Raw genomic sequence first — 21,896 nt, 5'->3', positions numbered from 1 at the left:
CCCACATATTTACCCACTGATCCCTCGAACCTACGAATCTCAGGGGCAATTTTAACCTGGCCAGTCAACCTAACCCGCACATCTTTGGACTCGGTTGAACGCTCTCGCTCTGCTCCCTCTCGGTTGAACGCGCTCGCTCTGCTCCCTCTCGGTTTAAAGCTCTCGCTCTGCTCCCTCTCGGTGGAAAGCTCTCGCTCTGCTCCCTCTCGGTTTAAAGCTCTCGCTCTGGTCCCTCTCGGTTTAAAGCACTTCCTCTGCTCCCTCTCGGTTTAACGCTCTCGCTCTGCTCCCTCTCGGTTTAATGCTCTCGCTCTGCTCCCTCTCGGTTTAAAATTTTGTCCCTGCTCTCTCTCGGTTTGAAGCTCTCACTCTGCTCCCTCTCGGTATAACGCTCTCGCTCTGCTCCCACTCGGTTTAAAGCACTCGCTCTGCTCCCTCTCGGTTTAAAGCTCTCGCTCTGCTCCCTCTCAGTGTGAAGCTCTCGCTCTACTCCCTCTTGGTCTAAAGCTCTCGCTCTGCTCCCTCTCTGCTTAACCTTCTCGCTCTGCTCCCTCTCTGCTTAACTCTCTCGCTCTGCTCCCTCTCGGTTTAACACGTTCCCTCTGCTCCCTCTCTTTTTAACACTCTCACTCTGCTCCCTCTCGCTTTAACACTCACACTCTACTCCCTCTCGGTTTAATACTCTCGCGCTGCTTCCTCTCAGTTTAACTCTGTCGCTCTGCTTCCTCTCGGTTTCACACACTCTCTTTGCTCCCTGTCGGTTTCACACACTAACACTGCTCCCTCTCGGTTTAACACTCTCGCTCTGCTACCTCTCAGTTTAACACTCTGACTCTGCTCCCGCTCGGTTTAACACTCTCGCTCTGCTACCTCTCAGTTTAACACTCTGACTCTGCTGCCTCTCGGATTAAAACTCTTGCTCTGCTCCCTCTCGGTTTAACACTCTCACTCTGCTCCCTTTCAGTTTAAAGCTCTCGCTCTGATCCCACTCGGTTTAAAGCTCTCGCTCTGCTCCCTCTCGGTGTGAAGGTCTCGCTCTGCTCCCTCTCGGTTTCCAGCTCACGCTCTGCTCCCTCTCGGTTTAAAGCTCTCGCTCTGCTCCCTCTCAGTGTGAAGGTCTCGCTCTGCTCCCTCTCGGTGTAAAGCCCTCGCTCTGCTCCCTCTCGGTTTAAAGCCCTCGCTCTGCTCCCTCTCAGTTTAAAGCTCTCCCTCTGCTCCCTCTCGGTTTAATGCTCTCGCTCTGCTCCCTCTCGGTTTAAAACTTTGTCCCTGCTCCCTCTCGGTTTGAAGCTCTCACTCTGCTCCCTCTCGGTATAACGCTCTCGCTCTGCTCCCACTCGGTTTAAAGCTCTCGCTCTGCTCCCTCTCAGTGTGAAGCTCTCGCTCTGCTCCCTCTTGGTCTAAAGCTCTCGCTCTGCTCCCTCTCTGCTTAACCTTCTCGCTCTGCTCCCTCTCTGCTTAACTCTCTCGCTCTGCTCCCTCTCGGTTTAACACGTTCCCTCTGCTCCCTCTCTTTTTAACACTCTCACTCTGCTCCCTCTCGGTTTAATACTCTCGCTCTGCTCCCTCTCGGTTTACAGCTCTCGCTCTGCTCCCTCTCGGTTTAAAGCTCTCGCTCTGCTCCCTCTCGATTTACAGCTCTCACTCTGCTCCATCTCGGTTTCAAACTCTCACTCTGCTCCCTCTCGGTTTACAGCTCACGCTCTGCTCCCTCTCGGTTTACAGCTCTCGCTCTGCTCCCTCTCGGTTTGAAGCTCTCACTCTGCTCCCTCTCGGCTTAAAGCTCTCGCTCTGCTCCCTCTTGGTGTGAAGGTCTCGCTCTGCTCCCTCTCGGTTTAAAGCTCTCGCTCTGCTCCCTCTCAGTTTAAAGTTCTCGCTCTGCTCCCTCTCGGTTTAATGCTCTCGCTCTGCTCCCTCTCGGTTTAAAGCTCTCGCTCTGCTCCCTCTCGGTTTAAAGTTCTCGCTCTGCTCCCTCTCGGTTTAATGCTCTCGCTCTGCTCCCTCTCGGTTTAAAGCTCTCGCTCTGCTCCCTCTCGGTTTAAAGCTCTCGCTCTGCTCCCTCTCGGTTTAAAGTTCTCGCTCTGCTCCCTCTCGGTTTAATGCTCTCGCTCTGCTCCCTCTCGGTTTAAAGCTCTCGCTCTGCTCCCTCTCGGTTTAAAGCTCTCGCTCTGCTCCTTCTCGGTTTAAAGCTCTCGCTCTGCTCCCTCTCAGTTTAAAGCTCTCGCTCTGCTCCCTCTCGGTTTAAAGCTCTCGCTCTGCTCCCTCTCGGTTTAAAGCTCTCGCTCTGCTCCCTCTCAGTTTCAAGCTCTCGCTCTGCTCCCTCTCGGTTTAAAGCTCTCGCTCTGCTCCCTCTCGGTTTAAAGCTCTCGCTCTGCTCCCTCTCGGTTTAAAGCTCTCGCTCTGCTCACTCTCGGTTTAAAGCTCTCGCTCTGATCCCGCTCAGTTTAAAGCTCTCGCTCTGCTCCCTCTCGGTGTGAAGGTCTCGCTCTGCTCCCTCTCGGTTTCCAGCTCACGCTCTGCTCCCTCTCGGTTTAAAGCTCTCGCTCTGCTCCCTCTCAGTGTGAAGGTCTCGCTCTGCTCCCTCTCGGTGTGAAGGTCTCGCTCTGCTCCCTCTCGGTGTGAAGGTCTCGCTCTGCTCCCTCTCGGTTTACAGCTCTCGCTCTGCTCCCTCTCGGTTTACAGCTCTCGCTCTGCTCCCTCTCGGTTTAAAACTCTCACTCTGCTCCCTCTCGGTTTAAAACTCTCGCTCTGCTCCCTCTCGGTTTAAAGCTCTCGCTCTGCTCCCTCTCGAATTAAAGCTCTCGCTCTGCTCCCTCTCGGTTTAAAGCTCTCGCTCTGCTCCCTCTCGGTTTAAAGCTCTCGCTCTGCTCCCTCTCGGTTTAAAGCTCTCGCTCTGCTCCCTCTCGGTTTAAAGCTGTCGCTCTGCTCCCTCTCGGTTTAAAGCTCTCGCTCTGCTCCCTCTCGGTTTAAAGCTCTCGCTCTGCTCCCTCTCGGTTTAAAGCTCTCGCTCTGCTCCCTCTCAGTTTAAAGCTCTCGCTCTGCTCCCTCTCGGTTTAAAGCTCTCGCTCTGCTCCCTCTCGGTTTAAAGCTCTTGCTCTGCTCCCTCTCGGTTTAAAGCTCTCGCTCTGCTCCCTCTCGGTTTCAAGCTCTCGCTCTGCTCCCTCTCGGTTTAAAGCTCTCGCTCTGCTCCCTCTCGGTTTAAGCTCTCGCTCTGTTCCCTCTCGGTTGAAAACTCTCGCTCTGCTCCCTCTCAGTGTGAAGGTCTCGCTCTGCTCCCTCTCGGTGTGAAGGTCTCGCTCTGCTCCCTTTCGGTTTACAGCTCTCGCTCTGCTCCCTCTCGGTGTGAAGGTCTCGCTCTGCTCCCTCTCGGTTTACAGCTCACGCTCTGCTCCCTCTCGGTTTAAAGCTCTCGCTCTGCTCCCTCTCAGTTTCAAGCTCTCGCTCTGCTCCCTCTTGGTCTAAAGCTCTCGCTCTGCTCCCTCTCTGCTTAACTTTCTCGCTCTGCTCCCTCTCTGCTTAACTCTCTCGCTCTGCTCCCTCTCGGTTTAACACGTTCCCTCTGCTCCCTCTCTTTTTAACACTCTCACTTTGCTCCCTCTCGCTTTAACACTCACACTCTACTCCCTCTCGGTTTAATACTCTCGCGCTGCTTCCTCTCAGTTTAACTCTGTCGCTCTGCTTCCTCTCGGTTTCACACACTCTCTTTGCTCCCTGTCGGTTTCACACACTAACACTGCTCCCTCTCGGTTTAACACTCTCGCTCTGCTACCTCTCAGTTTAACACTCTGACTCTGCTGCCTCTCGGCTTAAAACTCTCGCTCTGCTCCCTCATCGGTGTGAAGGTCTCGCTCTGCTCCCTCTCGGTTTACAGCTCACGCTCTGCTCCCTCTCGGTTTAAATCTCTCGCTCTGCTCCCTCTCGGTGTGAAGGTCTCGCTCTGCTCCCTCTCGGTGTGAAGGTCTCGCTCTGCTCCCTCTCGGTGTGAAGGTCTCGCTCTGCTCCCTCTCGGTGTGAAGGTCTCGCTCTGCTCCCTCTCGGTGTGAAGGTCTCGCTCTGCTCCCTCTCGGTGTGAAGGCCTCGCTCTGCTCCCTCTCGGTTTAAAGCTCTCGCTCTGCTCCCTCACGATTTACAGCTGTCACTCTGCTCCCTCTCGGTTTAAAGCACTCGCTCTGCTCCCTCTCGGTGTGAAGGTCTCGCTCTGCTCCCTCTCGGTGTGAAGGTCTCGCTCTGCTCCCTCTGGGTTTAAAGCTCTCGCTCTGCTCCCTCTCGGTTTAAACCTCTCGCTCTGCTCCCTCTCGGTTTAAAGCTCTCGCTCTGCTCCCTCTCGGTGTGAAGGTCTCGCTCTGCTCCCTCTCGGTTTAAAGCTCTCGCTCTGCTCCCTCTGGGTTTAAAGCTCTCGCTCTGCTCCCTCTGGGTTTAAAGCTCTCGCTCTGCTCCCTCTCGGTTTAAAGCTCTCGCTCTGCTCCCTCTCGGTTTAAAGCTCTCGCTCTGCTCCCTCTGGGTTTAAAGCTCTCGCTCTGCTCCCTCTCAGTTTAAAGCTCTCGCTCTGCTCCCTCTCGGTTTAAAGCTCTCGCTCTGCTCCCTCTCAGTTTCAAGCTCTCGCTCTGCTCCCTCTCGGTGTGAAGGTCTCACTCTGCTCCCTCTCGGTTTAAAGCTCCCGCTCTGCTCCCTCTGGGTTTAAAGCTCTCGCTCTGCTCCCTCTGGGTTTAAAGCTCTCGCTCTGCTCCCTCTGGGTTTAAAGCTCTCGCTCTGCTCCCTCTCGGTTTAAAGCTCTCGCTCTGCTCCCTCTCAGTTTAAAGCTCTCGCTCTGCTCCCTCTCAGTTTCAAGCTCTCGCTCTGCTCCCTCTTGGTCTAAAGCTCTCGCTCTGCTCCCTCTCTGCTTAACCTTCTCGCTCTGCTCCCCCTCTGCTTAACTTTCTCGCTCTGCTCCCTCTCGGTTTAGCACGTTCGCTCTGCTCCCTGTCGGTGTGAAGGTCTCGCTCTGCTCCCTCTCGGTTTACGGCTCTCGCTCTGCTCGCTCTCGGTGTGAAGGTCTCGCTCTGCTCCCTCTCGGTTTCCAGCTCACGCTCTGCTCCCTCTCGGTTTAAAGCTCTCGCTCTGCTCCCTCTCAGTGTGAAGGTCTCGCTCTGCTCCCTCTCGGTGTGAAGGTCTCGCTCTGCTCCCTCTCGGTGTGAAGGTCTCGCTCTGCTCCCTCTCGGTTTACAGCTCTCGCTCTGCTCCCTCTCGGTTTACAGCTCTCGCTCTGCTCCCTCTCGGTTTAAAACTCTCGCTCTGCTCCCTCTCGGTTTAAAGCTCTCGCTCTGCTCCCTCTCGAATTAAAGCTCTCGCTCTGCTCCCTCTCGGTTTAAAGCTCTCGCTCTGCTCCCTCTCGGTTTAAAACTCTCGCTCTGCTCCCTCTCGGTTTAAAGCTCTCGCTCTGCTCCCTCTGGGTTTAAAGCTCTCGCTCTGCTCCCTCTCGGTTTAAAGCTCTCGCTCTGCTCCCTCTCGGTTTCAAGCTCTCGCTCTGCTCCCTCTCGGTTTAAAGCTCTCGCTCTGCTCCCTCTGGGTTTAAAGCTCTCGCTCTGCTCCCTCTCAGTTTAAAGCTCTCGCTCTGCTCCCTCTCGGTTTAAAGCTCTCGCTCTGCTCCCTCTCGGTTTAAAGCTCTCGCTCTGTTCCCTCTCGGTTGAAAACTCTCGCTCTGCTCCCTCTCAGTGTGAAGGTCTCGCTCTGCTCCCTCTCGGTGTGAAGGTCTCGCTCTGCTCCCTTTCGGTTTACAGCTCTCGCTCTGCTCCCTCTCGGTGTGAAGGTCTCGCTCTGCTCCCTCTCGGTTTACAGCTCACGCTCTGCTCCCTCTCGGTTTAAAGCTCTCGCTCTGCTCCCTCTCAGTTTCAAGCTCTCGCTCTGCTCCCTCTTGGTCTAAAGCTCTCGCTCTGCTCCCTCTCTGCTTAACTTTCTCGCTCTGCTCCCTCTCTGCTTAACTCTCTCGCTCTGCTCCCTCTCGGTTTAACACGTTCCCTCTGCTCCCTCTCTTTTTAACACTCTCACTTTGCTCCCTCTCGCTTTAACACTCACACTCTACTCCCTCTCGGTTTAATACTCTCGCGCTGCTTCCTCTCAGTTTAACTCTGTCGCTCTGCTTCCTCTCGGTTTCACACACTCTCTTTGGTCCCTGTCGGTTTCACACACTAACACTGCTCCCTCTCGGTTTAACACTCTCGCTCTGCTACCTCTCAGTTTAACACTCTGACTCTGCTGCCTCTCGGCTTAAAACTCTCGCTCTGCTCCCTCATCGGTGTGAAGGTCTCGCTCTGCTCCCTCTCGGTTTACAGCTCACGCTCTGCTCCCTCTCGGTTTAAATCTCTCGCTCTGCTCCCTCTCGGTGTGAAGGTCTCGCTCTGCTCCCTCTCGGTGTGAAGGTCTCGCTCTGCTCCCTCTCGGTGTGAAGGTCTCGCTCTGCTCCCTCTCGGTGTGAAGGTCTCGCTCTGCTCCCTCTCGGTGTGAAGGTCTCGCTCTGCTCCCTCTCGGTGTGAAGGTCTCGCTCTGCTCCCTCTCGGTGTGAAGGCCTCGCTCTGCTCCCTCTCGGTTTAAAGCTCTCGCTCTGCTCCCTCACGATTTACAGCTCTCACTCTGCTCCCTCTCGGTTTAAAGCACTCGCTCTGCTCCCTCTCGGTGTGAAGGTCTCGCTCTGCTCCCTCTCGGTGTGAAGGTCTCGCTCTGCTCCCTCTGGGTTTAAAGCTCTCGCTCTGCTCCCTCTCGGTTTAAACCTCTCGCTCTGCTCCCTCTCGGTTTAAAGCTCTCGCTCTGCTCCCTCTCGGTGTGAAGGTCTCGCTCTGCTCCCTCTCGGTTTAAAGCTCTCGCTCTGCTCCCTCTGGGTTTAAAGCTCTCGCTCTGCTCCCTCTCGGTTTAAAGCTCTCGCTCTGCTCCCTCTCGGTTTAAAGCTCTCGCTCTGCTCCCTCTCGGTTTAAAGCTCTCGCTCTGCTCCCTCTAGGTTTAAAGCTCTCGCTCTGCTCCCTCTCAGTTTAAAGCTCTCGCTCTGCTCCCTCTCGGTTTAAAGCTCTCGCTCTGCTCCCTCTCAGTTTCAAGCTCTCGCTCTGCTCCCTCTCGGTGTGAAGGTCTCACTCTGCTCCCTCTCGGTTTAAAGCTCCCGCTCTGCTCCCTCTGGGTTTAAAGCTCTCGCTCTGCTCCCTCTGGGTTTAAAGCTCTCGCTCTGCTCCCTCTGGGTTTAAAGCTCTCGCTCTGCTCCCTCTCGGTTTAAAGCTCTCGCTCTGCTCCCTCTCAGTTTAAAGCTCTCGCTCTGCTCCCTCTCAGTTTCAAGCTCTCGCTCTGCTCCCTCTTGGTCTAAAGCTCTCGCTCTGCTCCCTCTCTGCTTAACCATCTCGCTCTGCTCCCCCTCTGCTTAACTTTCTCGCTCTGCTCCCTCTCGGTTTAGCACGTTCGCTCTGCTCCCTGTCGGTGTGAAGGTCTCGCTCTGCTCGCTCTCGGTTTACGGCTCTCGCTCTGCTCGCTCTCAGTGTGAAGGTCTCGCTCTGCTCCCCCTCGGTTCACAGCTCATGCTCTGCTCTCTCTCGGTTTAAAGCTCCCGCTCTGCTTCCTCTCAGTGTGAAGGTCTCGCTCTGCTCCCTCTCGGTGTGAAGGTCTCGCTCTGCTCCCCCTCGGTTCACAGCTCATGCTCTGCTCTCTCTCGGTTTAAAGCTCCCGCTCTGCTTCCTCTCAGTGTGAAGGTCTCGCTCTGCTCCCTCTCGGTGTGAAGGTCTCGCTCTGCTCCCTCTCGGTTTACAGCTCTCGCTCTGCTCCCCCTCGGTTTAAATCTCTCGCTCTGCTCCCTCTCGGTTTACAGCTCTCGCTCTGTTCCCTCTCGGTTTAAAGCTCTCGCTCTGCTCCCTCTCGGTGTGAAGGTCTCGCTCTGCTCCCTCTCGGTGTGAAGGTCTCGCTCTGCTCCCTCTCGGTTTAAAGCTCTCGCTCTGCTCCCTCTCGGTTTCAAGCTCTCGCTCTGCTCCATCTCGGTTTCAAGCTCTCGCTCTGCTCCCTCTCGGTTTAAAGCTATCGCTCTGCTCCCTCTCGGTTTAAAGCTCTCGCTCTCCTCCCTCTCGGTTTAAAGCTCTCGCTCTCCTCCCTCTCGGTTTAAAGCTCTCGCTCTGCTCCCTGTCGGTTTCACACACTAACACTGCTCCCTCTCGGTTTAAAGCTCTCGCTCTGCTCCCTGTCGGTTTCACACACCAACACTGCTCCCTCTCGGTTTAACACTCTCACTCTGCTCCCTTTCGGTTTAAAGTTCTCGCTCTGCTCCCTCTCGGTTTAAAGCTCTCGCTCTGTCCCCTCTCGGTTTTAAGCTCTCGCTCTGCTCCCTCTCGGTTCAAAGCTCTCGCTCTGCTCCCTCTCGGTTCAAAGCTCTCGCTCTGCTCCCTCTCGGTTTAAAGCTCTCGCTCTGCTCCCACTCGGTTTAAAACTCTCACACTGCTCCCTCTCGGTGTCGCGCTCTGCTCCCTCTCGTTTTAATACACTTGTGCAGTCAGTCTGATTTGTTTGCCTCTAATCTCCGAGTGTGCCTCCTCACCACAGATTCTGGAACCAGGTCGGAGAGAGAGGTTGGGCCTAAAAATGGTTAATGAGGTTGCTGCCAAGAACCGATCCAAGAAGCAGGAAGCTCTACGGAAGGCCACGCAGAGTCTGGTCAGGTGAGATATCCTACCTGCAGTGATCGTTGTGCCTGTTGCTTTGGCCCAGATGTCTGAAAGGCCAGACATTGGCATGCCGGCTTATTGCTGCTGGCTCGGTTCTGGGCAGGCCGGGTGCCCTGGGTTACGGGCAGGCCGGGTGCCCTGGGTTACGGGCAGGCCGGGTGCCCTGGGTTACGGGCAGGCCGGGTGCCCTGGGTTACGGGCAGGCCGGGTGCCTTGGGTTACGGGCAGGCCGGGTGTCCTGGGTCCCGGGAGGCTGGGTCCCGAGAGGCCGGGTGTCCTGGGTCACGGGCAGGCCGGGTGTCCTGGGTCCCGGGAGGCTGGGTCCCGAGAGGCCGGGTGTCCTGGGTCACGGGCAGGCCGGGTGTCCTGGGTCACGGGCAGGCCGGGTGTCCTGGGTCACGGGCAGGCCGGGTGTCCTGGGTCACGGGCAGGCCGGGTGTCCTGGGTCACAGGCAGGCCGGGTGTCCTGCGTCACGGGCAGGCCGGGAGGCCTGGTTTACGGGCAGTCCGGGTGGGCTGAGCCAAGTTAACTGCTGCTTCACAATGTGGGGGAGTGGGTCAGCCTGAGGTCATAGGTCAGAGGTAAGGCGGTCGCAGTCAGCTGTGTTCCCTGACTGGGTTAATCCTGCTTTCAATGAGTACACACTACAAAGTTGTTTCCTGGTGGCAGTTGGTAGCGCATTATTCGACAGAGTGGTTTAATAACTATATTGATGTGACATGTCTTCAATTGCCGCGGGTGGGAGTGTGGAAAGAGGATAGTTTGGGCCTGGATTGAGTGTGTTCCAGTTTAAGGTGAGCACAAACCTTGCGCAGGGTGGAGGGAGCTGATCAGTTGCTCTCTCATTTCCCCGTACACTTCGTTTTGAACTCTCAGCATTGAAAAGGCTTTGGCATTCATTGAAAACAGCTTTATCGGATCACTACCACTCCCAACAGCCCCAGGGCTGCAGGAAAGTAGCCTGCTCAGGAGATACCGTGTTCTGCTTGGATGAAATCAGGCCGAGTGTTTGTTTTTAACAGCATTGTATGCCTGTGGGCACAGGGTGATGACTACAACGCACTCCACTGTTAAACAGCCTGCAGGGATTGTGCAGGATTATACACTGACTATTATGGAGCAGTGCTGATGGGTGGACCTTTGATCCACACCCAATGCAAGTCGGTGCACAGGCAGAGTTGGGTGAGGGGAATATATAACTGGGGAATATATAACTGGGAATACAGGTGCTGATCGAAAACTGTCTGGCAGCGGGTCACTCTGAATAATGCGAGTTGAAACGATAAGGTTGTCCTGGAGATGAACAAAAGAACAAAGAACAATACAGCACAGGAACAGGCCCTTCGGCCCTCCAAGCCCGCGCCGCTCCCCGGTCCAGGATTGAATCCTGAATCCAGGATCCCCGCCCAATTTTCCAGCCTATCTACATACCAATATCCTATCCACCGAGCTGTCCCTCACAGCTACGATGCTTTGTTCATTACAACCTATTAACTCACCCCCACCCCCCTATTCCAGACCATGTGATCCCCAGGGAGAGGCGAAAACCCAGAGTGAAAAACCCCAGGGCCAATATGGGGAAAAAAAAAATCTGGGAAATTCCTCTCCGACCCCCTGAGGCGATCGAAACGAGTCCAGGAGATCACAATGGCCCTGATCGGAAAATGCTTCCCAACCCTAGTCATTTCCACTTCCATGAACACCATATGAATTCCCTGCCCCCGAGACAGGTTCCCAACTATCCGCAGTCTCGCTCTGTACTGGCACCAGCAAGATGATCATAGAATGAAGCCTTGAAACGAGAAACAAGGAACAATTAGCCCGCGCCGCTCCCTGGTCCAAACTAGACCACTCTTTTGTATCCCTCCATTCCCACTCCGGTCATATAGCTGTCTAGATAAGTCTTAAACGTTCCCAGTGTGTCCGCCTCCACCACCTTGCCCGGCAACACATTCCAGGCCCCCACGACCCTCTGTGTGAAATATGTCCTTCTGATATCTGTGTTAAACCTCCCCCCCTTCAAAGAACAAAGAACAGTACAGCACAGGAAACAGGCCTTCGGCCCTCCAAGCCTGTGCCGCTCCTTGGTCCAACTAGACCAATCGTTTGTATCCCTCCATTCCCAGGCTGCTCATGTGACTATCCAGGTAAGTCTTAAACGATGTCAGCGTGCCTGCCTCCACCACCCTACTTGGCAGCGCATTCCAGGCCCCCACCACCCTCTGTGTAAAAAACGTCCCTCTGATGTCTGAGTTATACTTCGCCCCTCTCAGCTTGAGCCCGTGACCCCTCGTGATCGTCACCTCCGACCTGGGAAAAAGCTTCCCACTGTTCACCCTATCTGTACCCTTCATAATCTTGTACACCTCTATTAGATCTCCCCTCATTCTCCGTCTTTCCAAGGAGAACAACCCCAGTCTACCCAATCTCTCCTCATAGCTAAGACCCTCCATACCAGGCAACATCCTGGTAAACCTTCTCTGCACTCTCTCCAATGCCTCCACGTCCTTCTGGTAGTGCGGCGACCAGAACTGGACGCAGTACTCCAAATGCGGCCTAACCAGCGTTCTATACAGCTGCATCATCAGACTCCAGCTTTTATACTCTATACCCCGTCCTATAAAGGCAAGCATACCATATGCCTTCTTCACCACCTTCTCCACCTGTGTTGCCACCTTCAAGGATTTGTGGACTTGCACACCTAGGTCCCTCTGTGTTTCTATACTCCTGATGACTCTGCCATTTATTGCATAACTCCTCCCTACATTATTTCTTCCAAAATGCATCACTTCGCATTTATCCGGATTAAATTCCATCTGCCACCTCTCCGCCCAATTTTCCAGCCTATCTATATCCTGCTGTATTGCCCGACAATGCTCTTCGCTATCCGCAATTCCAGCCATCTTTGTGTCATCCGCAAACTTGCTGATTACACCAGTTACACCTTCTTCCAAATCATTAATGAATATAAAATATATGAAGTGTAATTTGTTGGTAAATATTTTTGTGAGCCTTGGAGGGTCCTGGGAACTGTGGACTTATTTCTGTTTCTCTTTGCCAGTCTCTCTCCACATGGAATCAGCCCTGTGATGTCACCAGCCCTGCAGCGCCTTGTTAACAGGACTTCCAGCAAGTACACAGACAGAGCTTTACGTGCTAGTTACACACCTACCCCAGCACACAAACTAACACCGTTGTGCAAAACACCGTGTGCTGCTGGAACTCCTAATGCAGTCAGTACCAAGCACACCCCAAGCAGCCAGGATCCAGCTTCTATCACTGACAACTTACTGCAGCTACCCAAGAGAAAGAAAGTATCTGACTTCTCCTAGTGCTGCTGGGCATGTTCATCCACAACTCCCCACCTCTTTAACATAATGACCAAGATGTACTGGAAATCAAACTGATTTGTTCGACTCCTAATGGGATTATTTGAGAAGGAAGGATGCTTTCATCTGCATTCACATCCACGTTCACCAGTTTTCCTGCCAAAATATCCTTTCTGATTCTATAAGTTCTTTGCGTGACTTGGACTCTCTGCTGCTTTCAGCTCAGTGGCTGCCAGCTCTGTTATAACCTGTGATCCTCTGAAATGAGACAGTAACAATCTTGCAGTCAGTGTTGTAGTGAGTTCAATCACAGTTGTTCAACTACATGTTCTGTGTGATCCATTGCCACTGCTTCAATATCTCACTGCCTGTCATATAACTTCATTTGGAACTCTGGGAAATATTGTCACTATTTATTAATGTCTTCCGTGTTCATCATCTCCCCTGAACTCCAAACAACACTCTCTCCTCCCTATGCTGTCAGCACATGAACCTTGAATCAGGAGGAGACCGTGTTACAATGCCTTAAAATTAAGGCTTTAGCTCTCTCTCTTGACCCACCTGTTTATCACCCCCTCTGTAAACCACCCCCCCCATCCCCCTGTTTTGCACATACTACTCACGCTGTCTCTCACTCCATTACTCTTGTGGTCTTCCCACTTTCTCTGTGTCGTGTCCGCTGCAGTGGATATTGTGTCGTAGTGTTTGGGATTCTGAAGCTGTGGCACTTCAAGCTGAATGACCTATGGGTAAAAGAGGCTCTCCACCAGGCTGGATACTGGTTCAATGTGACACTTTGGTATTGCTTTCTGACAGAAGATAGTGAGCACCCCCCGCCCCCCCCCCCCCCCCCCATACCACTGTCTGTGTTTGCTTTGTTACTGTTACAATTTTTCAATTGATCCAGAAATGGTGAGTTTCCCAGACATAGAACAAATTCACATTCTGGTGGATGATGCAATGGTTTGACAATATTCAGTTATATTTGTTGGCCAATCATCTGTCAATTATTGAATTAATTTGAGTCCCAGTAATAAAGTCTAGAACTGTAAATAATGCAAATTCACACTGCATCTCTGAGCGTCTAGAAGAAGGGGAAGGGAAGATGTGAAACTCAATGTGGATCTCCCAAGTATTAAATGAAAAACTAGTTTCTGAAGTTTCAACATTGTTTTGATGAAAAGGCTGTAAAGAGTTGAGTATTTGTTATCTTGGGCATTGCACAGTGCATATTGCCAATCTCCATGATTTTTGAGAGAGTGCAGTCACCCACAGGCTGGACAGGTCTCCTCTGAAGGACATTACTGACCCAATTGGGGTTTTAGGGGAAGCTGGCAAATCTCATGATGATTTTCCCACTGCCAGTACCAATTAACCAGATTTATTGAATTAAATTTCACAGGTTGCAATGCTGGAATATTATCTCAGCATTCAGGTCTGGCAGCACAACGCTGCTTAAACTAAATGACCAAGATTAGAGGCAGACAGCATCGGCAGGCTGAGAGAGTGGAAATGAATAAAGCTGTATGAATAGGTACAAGTGATTGGCTGGACTGGCTCCAGTTAGGAGGTGAAGACTGCCCAAGGCAAGAAGTCTGCCTTTCGCCTGCTGAAACTGCACATATCTCCAGAACCAGTTTGCCAGCAGCATTTGGATTCATAGATTATCATTTCTCATGCTATTTCCTTATTCACCAGACTCCTCTTCCTTGAGCGGAATGTGACTTTTTTTTCTGTCAGTTACTGACCTGTGTGTTGTCAGTCCCTGGGTCTTTGTTTTAGTCACTAGCTGTATAACTTGTAAATGGAGAAAAACAACTTCCATTTATGTAGTGCCTGCATGGCCACTCTTTCCAGCCAATAAAGTGTGAATGAAGTCTAATCACTGTTGTAATGTAGGAAAGACACAGCCAGTTTGTCAAAGCACTACCCAGAAACAGCAATGTGATCATGACTAGATCAATTTAATGTGCTGTTGATTGGGGAATAAATATTGGCTTGCACACCAAGAGGAACTCCCTTGTTGCTTGCTGCTGAGGTACTGCTGGGATCTTGTACAGATGGAGCCTCTGTTTCATATCTCATCTGACAGTGCAACTCTTCCTCGGTTCCTCATTGGAGCCTCAGTTCCTCACTGGAGCCTTAGCTTTGATTCTTGTACTCAAGTCCTGGAGTGCAACTTGAACTGATTGCCTTCCCCCATGAATGAGAAAAATACCAACTGAACCATGGCTGACAGCTTAGTATCACCCCCTATATAGTGTCATGGTAGCACAGTAGTTAGCACTGCTCACCGGGGACCCGGGTTCGATTCCCGGTTTGGGTCACTGTCTGTGTGGAGTTTACACATTCTCCCCATGTCTGTGTGGGTTTCCTCCGGGTGCTCCGGTTTCCTCCCACAGTCCAAACATGTGCCTGGTTAGGTGGATTTGCCATGGTAAATGCTTGGGGTAGTGGGGATGTGGCCTAGGTAAGATGCTCGTTCAGAGAGTTAGTGCAGACTAGATGGGAGCTGAATGACCTCCTGCACTGTCACCATAGTCCCAGATGACCATAGGCTGGTGGTGATTTAACCTGAGGATCACCACACCTCAGAAGAGGTTCAAGGCTGAGAAGGCTGGGCTTTCATGAATAACTTCAACCGGGAAGGGAATTCAACCTGCACTGTTGGCATCATTCTGCCTCATGAACGAGCTGTTTAACCAACTGAGCCTAACCGACCCCCACTGTAGGGAGTCTACTGTTAACATAGAATCATACAGACCCATTGAGTCTGCACCAACACATGAGAAACCCCATGGCCTTGAATGTTATGACGTGCCAAGTGTTCATTTAGGTGCTTTTTAAAGAATGTGAAGCAACTCTCATCGACCAACCTCCCGGATAGCACATTCCAGACCGTCACCCCTCCGGTGCAATCACACCCTTCTGGTCACCCATGTGGTGACCAGAACTGCACACAGTTTTATACCACTGCAACATGCCTTCCCTAATTTGTAATCTATATCTCGATTGATAAAGACAAGTGTCCCGTATGCCTTTTTCACCACCCTACTAACATGCCTTTCCACCTTCAGAGACCTGTAGACAAACACGCCAAGGTCCCTTTGTTCCACAGAATTTCCTCGTGAACCACCATTCATTGAATAGTTCCGTCTCAAATTACTCCTTCCAAAGTATATCACCTCATGCTTTTCAGGGTTAAATTTCATCTGCCACTTATTTGCCTATTTGACCATCCCATCTATATCTTCTTGTAGTCCAAAACACTCAGCCTCACTGTTAACCACCTGGCCAATCTTTGTGTCATCCGCAAATTTACTAATCCTCTTCCCCCATGTGGTCATCTATGTTGTTTATATAAATTCTGAATAATAGGGGACCCAGCACAGGTCCCTGTGGTACGCAACTGGTCACTAGAACAACCTTCCGTTATCACCCTCTGTCTCCTGCAACTGAGCCAATTTTGAATCCACTTTAGCAAATTACCCTATATCCCATGCGAATTTACCTTCTTTATAAATTTCCCATGTGGAACTTTGTCAAAGGCTTTGCTGAAATCCAAATAAACTACATCAACTGCACTACCCCCATCTACACACCTGGTCACCACCTTAAAAAATTCAATCAAATTTGTTAGGCATGACCTCCCTCTGACAAAGCCATGCTGACTATCCTTGATCAAACCTTCCCTCCCCAAGTGGAGACAGATGCTCTCTTTAATAATTTTCTCCAACAGTTTCCCTACCGCTGACGTGAGACTCACTAGTCTGTAGTTCTCCGGCTTATCTCTACAACCCTTCTTAATTTGTGGCACCACATTAGCTGTTCTCCAGTCCTTTGACACCTCCCCTGTGACCAGAGAGGAATTAAAAAATTGGGTCAGAGCTCCTGCAATCTCCCCCCTTGCCTCCCACAACAGCCTGGGACACAATTCATCCAGACCTGGAGATTTGTCCACTTTTAAGGCTGCCAACACCAGCAATACCTTATCCTTCCTATATTAATTCGCTCAAGAACCTCGCTGTCTCCCTGAATTCCATACTGTCATCCTCATTCTCTTGGGTGAAGATGGATGTGAAATATTCATTCAACACTCTGCCACTGTCCTCTGGCTCCACCCATAGATTGCCCCCTTGGTTCCTAAAGGACCCTAATCGTTCCCTGGTTATCCTCTTCTCATTGATATACTTACAAAATATCCTGGGATTTACCAGCCAGAACTTTCTCGTATCCCTCTGCTTTCCTAATTGCTTTCTTAAGCTCCACCCTGCACTTTCTATACCTCACTCATGCCTCCACTGATTTGCTCACCTTGAACTTTTAAAAATCCTTTTTCCTTCTCATTGTATCCTGAATATCTCTGGTCATCCATGGCCCTCTGGCCATGCTCCTTCCTCTCACTCTAGAGGGTCATAGTCAAATAGTGCTTCACAAAAGTATTCTCAAACACACTATGACACCAAGCCACATAGATATTCGAGCAGGTGATCAAGAACTTGTAAAGTACACAGGCTCTAAGGAGTGTCTCAATGTAGGGGAATGGAGTGGAAATGCTGAGAGATTTAGGGAGAAAATCCTACAGCGGTAGGACCTTGATGATTGAAAGCACGATTACCAATCATAAAGTGCTTAAAATTGAAGATGTTGAAAGGGTTCAGAATTGAAGGAGGGCAGAGAGCTTGGAGTGAGGGTGTGCTGGAGGAGATTACACAGTGAGGTGGGAAGGATGATGGGCAAGGCTATGGAGGGATTTCAATAAAAGGGTGAGAATTTTCAAATAAGGAGCAAATAAATGTAAGTCAGCAGGTATGGGGCACATTACAAACACTGCTGTGACCTCACTAAATACTGAAGCTTTCTGGGTTTCTTCCTGGATCTTTATTATATGTTTTCTAAGCAGTGAAACAGCTGACTCGTTCAGATGGATTTATACGGGATGTTTGAACTTTTTGTTTCTGGATATCTAGGTGCGAGATTTGCTTGAATGTTTGCCCTTTTTTTCGACAGATTTTGACTTTCTGGAACTAACTTTTTTCAGCTCTGCTTTGCTCTGTGCCTCTAAAAAGCTCTCCTGGTCGGGATAGACCTCACTGTCGTCAGGATGGTCTTCATCAATCATTCTCAGACTTCTCGATTTGCGTCTGCTGCCCTTTGTTTCTGCCCTTGGTTCCAGTTTGCTGTCGGTTTCAGCTTCACTTTTGGTATCCTGATTTGGGGACTTTTCCTGCTTTGACCCTCCATTCTTGTGCTCAGCTTTCAGTGTACTTTTTGATTGGTTCTTTGTGTCCTCAGACTTTACCTGAGGGGAGGCTCTGTCCTTGAAGTCAGATTTGCCCTCGTGTCTTGCCTCCTCCTTGGGCTCAGCCTGTGCCTCATGCTTGCCATCTGCCTTGTCCCGTTTCATGTTCATCCATTCATGTTTTGCCTCATGTTTCATATCCACCCATTCATGGCCTGTTTCAATCTCCCATTGGTACTTTGGGTCACGTTTTTGCTCACTCTTTCCTTCATGTTTCTCTTCCTTTGGGTGCGCATGCTGCTTGTCCTCTCTCTTCTCTGTACTGGCTTCCACTTTCTTGGTTGTACTGGTTTCTTTCATCTTGGCACTGAAGAGCCAGGGATGTTCCAGAACCTCCTCAATAGTGAGACGTTTGGTGGTGTCAGGATGAAGCATGCGATAGATCAGCTCCTTGCACTCTGCAGGCACCACTTTTGACCGAGGAAAATCTACTCTATGCTCCTTCTGAATCCTCAGCATTCTCTTAATATTGGAGTCGTCATACGGCATCGATCCACACACCATGATGAAAAGAATCACCCCAAGGCTCCAAACATCGTACACTTTGGGTTGGTAAGGAATACCCTGCAGTACTTCAGGCGCTGCATATGCTGCAGAGCCACAAAATGTTTTGCTCAGCAAGGGTCTACCCTGATCGTCTGTAGTGCATCGTTTGGCAAAACCAAAGTCTGAGAGCTTGATGTTGAAGTCCTTATCGAGGAGAAGATTCTCACACTTGAGGTCCCGATGGACCACATCCAGCTCATGACAGTGCTTGACAGCCAGTGCCAACTGACGGAACATCTTACGTGACACCTCTTCAGGCAAGGCTCCCCTGGTTTTAATGAACTCTAGTAAATCTCCCTGAACACCCAACTCCATGATAATGTAAACCTTGCCATCTGAAGTCTCAAAAATCTCAAAGGTTTTCACAATATAACGGTGATTGAGCAGAGCCAAGATTTCCAACTCACGGGGCAGAAACTTCTCCAGGAAGTCAGCGGGAGCCTTCCTCCTGTCGATGATTTTAACAGCCACATTAGTCTTCAGACGGTCAGAGTAGGCAGACTTGACTTTGGCATATGACCCCTCACCCAGGTTGACACCCAGTGTGTAGCCCCGTTTTTTCAGGACCACCCCGTCATCCATGGTGCTGTGACATCAATACGTGTTTGCACACTATCTTCCTACCTTTTACCCACTCACAAACGCCATGGAAACAGGCTCAGAGGCACTTCTGCACAGCACGCTAATGTTCCGTGTACCCTTCAGCCCTGAAAGAGACTATTTTCACAAACAGTAACTTTAGTAAGTCACTGTCTTGAAGCTGGCAACTGCAGTTGTGATGGATCTAAAAAGAATGTTTGTGTTGTGACATACAGATGATGGCACAATGGTCATTATATGAGTATAGGATGTTACAAATGCAAGCTTTTATAAGATTATGTTTTGGGACTGTCATTTTAATTTAGGGTAAAATGAAGGGGGTCAGGTGACCTGTTTTTGAGAGAGCTGACAGAGAGCCTGGGTGCTGTTTCGCTGAGAAGGTATAAGGTTTTCACACTTGGAAACAATGGCACAAGATCAGTGTTTACAGTGATTAGACTGCGAGTATCCGAAATCTCAGGAAGGTGTTCCAGAATGTCAGGTTATAGCAGTTATGCTTTAAACTGTCCATTTACTTTTAAGATGAAAGAGATTTGGAATCTCATCAATCAGCATTTTTCGCTGGATACAGGACTGATTTCACTCATGTTGCCATGGAACTTCAAGATGGGAAGAGTTTCTGAGATATCCCTGAGAGCTCACAGGCACAGCTCATCTGTCAGGATCAGGGAGAGAAGCTAAAGTCTCTGTGTCACCCTGCCGGGATGCAGACAGGAACTTGTGCCTGGATTGAAAGGCCAAACTTGTGTGAGGATTTGGAAGAAGGCTGGAAAATTTGCCTAGCTCACACACACGAGAGAATCTTGAGGAAAATCCCTCACCCTGAAAGATAGTTCTGGTTTACATGTTAGCAGGTTGGGAAAGGGAAGAAACTCTTGGGAGTTAAGAACCACTTTGAATTGGTTTTGGGAGATTTAAATGTCAAATTGAGGAACCTGACCAAAAGCTTCCACAACATTTGTGCATATGGAATCCTTTCTTACACTCGTTTCACAGATCAAACCTAAAGGAGGCCACACGTACTTATAGGCTTGCACCTGATTGAACCAATCCAACTACAAAGATGCAACAGTCACTGTTGCCTGCCCAGGCCAGTCAGTCTCTTGTGTTTTTAACCCTCCGGGATTATACAATACAAAAGGACCTCTTTTACATTGTACAGAAATGGTCTCCTTGATGGTCTAATGACCTGGAAAACCAAGCTGCTTTTCCAACCAACTCCCACAGTACATTGATAAGATCAACAATGCAATCCTTCAAAATGTGGACCGTTTTCTGGATCTATGAGTCTCCTCTTGAAGTAGGTAGATGTAGTTGACAACATTCATTATTGCCCCTAATGTGCCACCTTCAAAATTGACCAATTGGAGAAAGGAGTGCTTGAGGTTATCTCAAAGCTGACACTAGGGTCATAGTTTGCTGGGCGTTGGTGAATCCCATGCTCTTGTATGATTCGGAGACTTAGACAACCTACAATAGGTACCTAAAGGCAATGGCGAAGTACCATCAGCAGTGCCTTTGCAAGATCCTCCAAATCCACTGGCAAGAAAGGCAATCCAACAGCTGTGCCCTCTCCCAAGTCAAGATGTCAATGATTATGCCAAGTTTTACAGATGCACCATAGAAAGTATTCTTTCTGGTTGTATCACAGCTTGGTATGGCTCCTGCTCTGCCCAAGACTGCAAGAAACTACAAAAGGTCATGAATGTTGCCCAATCCATCACGCAAACCAGCCTCCCATCCACTGACTCTGTCTACACTTCCCGCTACCTCGGCAAAGCAGCCAGCGTAATTAAGGACCCCACGCACCCCGCACATTCTTTCTTCCACCTTCTTCCGTCGGGAAAAAGATACAAAAGTCTGAGGTCATGTACCAATCGACTCAAGAACAGTTTCTTCTCTGCTGCCATCAGGTTTTTGAATGGATTTGCCTTGCATTAAGTTGATCTTTCTCTGCACCCAAACTATGACTGTAACACTACATTCTGCAATCTCTCGTTTCCTTCTCTATGAACGGTATGCTTTGTCTGTTTAGCGTGCAAGAAACAATACTTTTCACTGTACGCTAATACATGTGACGATAATAAATCAAATACCCTGCATTATTCAGAAGCTCCTGGTTACAGAAGTTGAAATTCAACTGGGGCATGGTTATTAGGCTGGTGGACTCGAACACAACGTTCTAAGACATTTTGGAAAAATTTAAAGATGCCTTTCAAGGAACCCTAGGAGAGATGAAAGGTGTCAAGGTTAAATTACAGCTGAAGCTGGATGCTCACCTAAAGCACATCCAGTATCGTACAGCATTAGGCCTAAAGTGGAGGCTGAATTGGAGGCTGAAAGAGGTACGGACCGGAGGTTCTGTGGTCGGGACAGAGACTCCCGCATGGTTTGTTGCCTCCCAGGTGCCAAGGTCAGCGATGTCTCTGATCGAGTGCACAGCGTTCTAAAGAGGGAAGGTGATCAGCCAGATGTCGTGGTACATGTCGGTACCAATGACGTGGGAAGGAAGAGTGAGGAGGTCCTAAAGAGTGAGTACAAAGAGCTTGGAAGGAAGTTAAAAAGCAGGACCCCGAGGGTAGTAATCTCAGGATTGCTACCTGAGCCACATGCCAGTGAGGGCAGGAGTAGGATGCTTGGGCGGATGAACACGTGGCTGAGGAACTGGTGCAGGGGGCAGGGTTTCCAATTCTTGGATCATTGGGACCTTTTCTGGGGCAGGTGGGACCTGTACAAGAGAGACGGGTTACACCTAAACTACACCAATATACTTGCAGGGAGATTTGCTAGTGTTATTGGGGAGCGTTTAAACTAGATTTGCAGGGGGGTGGGAACCAGAGTGCCAGAGCAGATAGTGGAGCAGGGGTAAAAAGACAGGTTAGTTCAAGCAACATCACAAATGGAAGGGTTGAGTGTGGTGGAAATAATCTTTTGAGATGTGTCTATTTCAATGCCAGGAGTATTGTGGGGAAGGCAGATGAGCTGAAGGCGTGGATAGACACGTGGAAATATGACATTATAGCCATTAGTGAAACTTGGCTACAGGAGGGGCAGGACTGGCAGCTCAATGTTCCAGGGTTCCAATGTTTCAGGCGGGATAGAGGCAGAGGGATAAAAGGTGGGGGGGTGGCATTGTTGGTCAGGGAAAATATTACAGCGGTACTCAGGCAGGATAGATTAGGGAGCTTGTCTGCAGAGGCCCTATGGGTGGAGCTGAGAAACAGGAAAGGTATGACCACATTAATGGGCTTGTATTATAGACCACCCAATAGTCAGCGAGAACTGGAGGAGCAAATCAGCGGAGAGATAGCTGACAACTGCAAGAAACACAAAGTTGTGATAGTAGGGGATTTTAATTTTCCACATATAGATTGGGACTCACATACTGTTAAAGGTTTAGATGGGGTAGAGTTTGTAAAATGTGTTCAGGAGAATTTTCTACATCAGTATATAGAGGT

The 21,896-nt window shown here is 50.3% G+C and overlaps 2 protein-coding genes across 2 annotated transcripts in view; one reads left to right on the top strand and one right to left on the bottom strand.

Moving 5' to 3' along the window:
• Window positions 1–13,997, top strand: part of ess2 (ess-2 spliceosome associated protein) — a 149,042-nt gene extending 135,045 nt beyond the window's left edge. Inside the window, exons 9-10 of the mRNA XM_078226756.1 lie at window positions 8,539–8,654; window positions 11,723–13,997. Coding sequence (XP_078082882.1) covers window positions 8,539–8,654; window positions 11,723–11,993 — 387 coding nt within the window. The 3' untranslated portion in view covers window positions 11,994–13,997. The remainder of the gene's footprint in view (window positions 1–8,538; window positions 8,655–11,722) is intronic.
• Window positions 13,998–16,493: 2,496 nt separating this feature from the next.
• LOC144502614 (testis-specific serine/threonine-protein kinase 1-like) lies at window positions 16,494–20,540 on the bottom strand. Its single transcript, XM_078226754.1, has one exon. The coding sequence runs from the start codon at window positions 18,418–18,420 to the stop codon at window positions 16,957–16,959; it is 1,464 nt and encodes a 487-aa protein (XP_078082880.1). The 5' UTR covers window positions 18,421–20,540; the 3' UTR covers window positions 16,494–16,956.
• Window positions 20,541–21,896: the final 1,356 nt, after the last annotated feature.

Source organism: Mustelus asterias, chromosome 13 (assembly GCF_964213995.1).
Source record: "Mustelus asterias chromosome 13, sMusAst1.hap1.1, whole genome shotgun sequence".
Taxonomy (NCBI): Eukaryota; Metazoa; Chordata; class Chondrichthyes; order Carcharhiniformes; family Triakidae; genus Mustelus; species Mustelus asterias.
The sequence above is the reverse complement of the archived record's forward strand: the minus strand, read 5'-3'. Positions and strand labels throughout refer to the sequence as shown.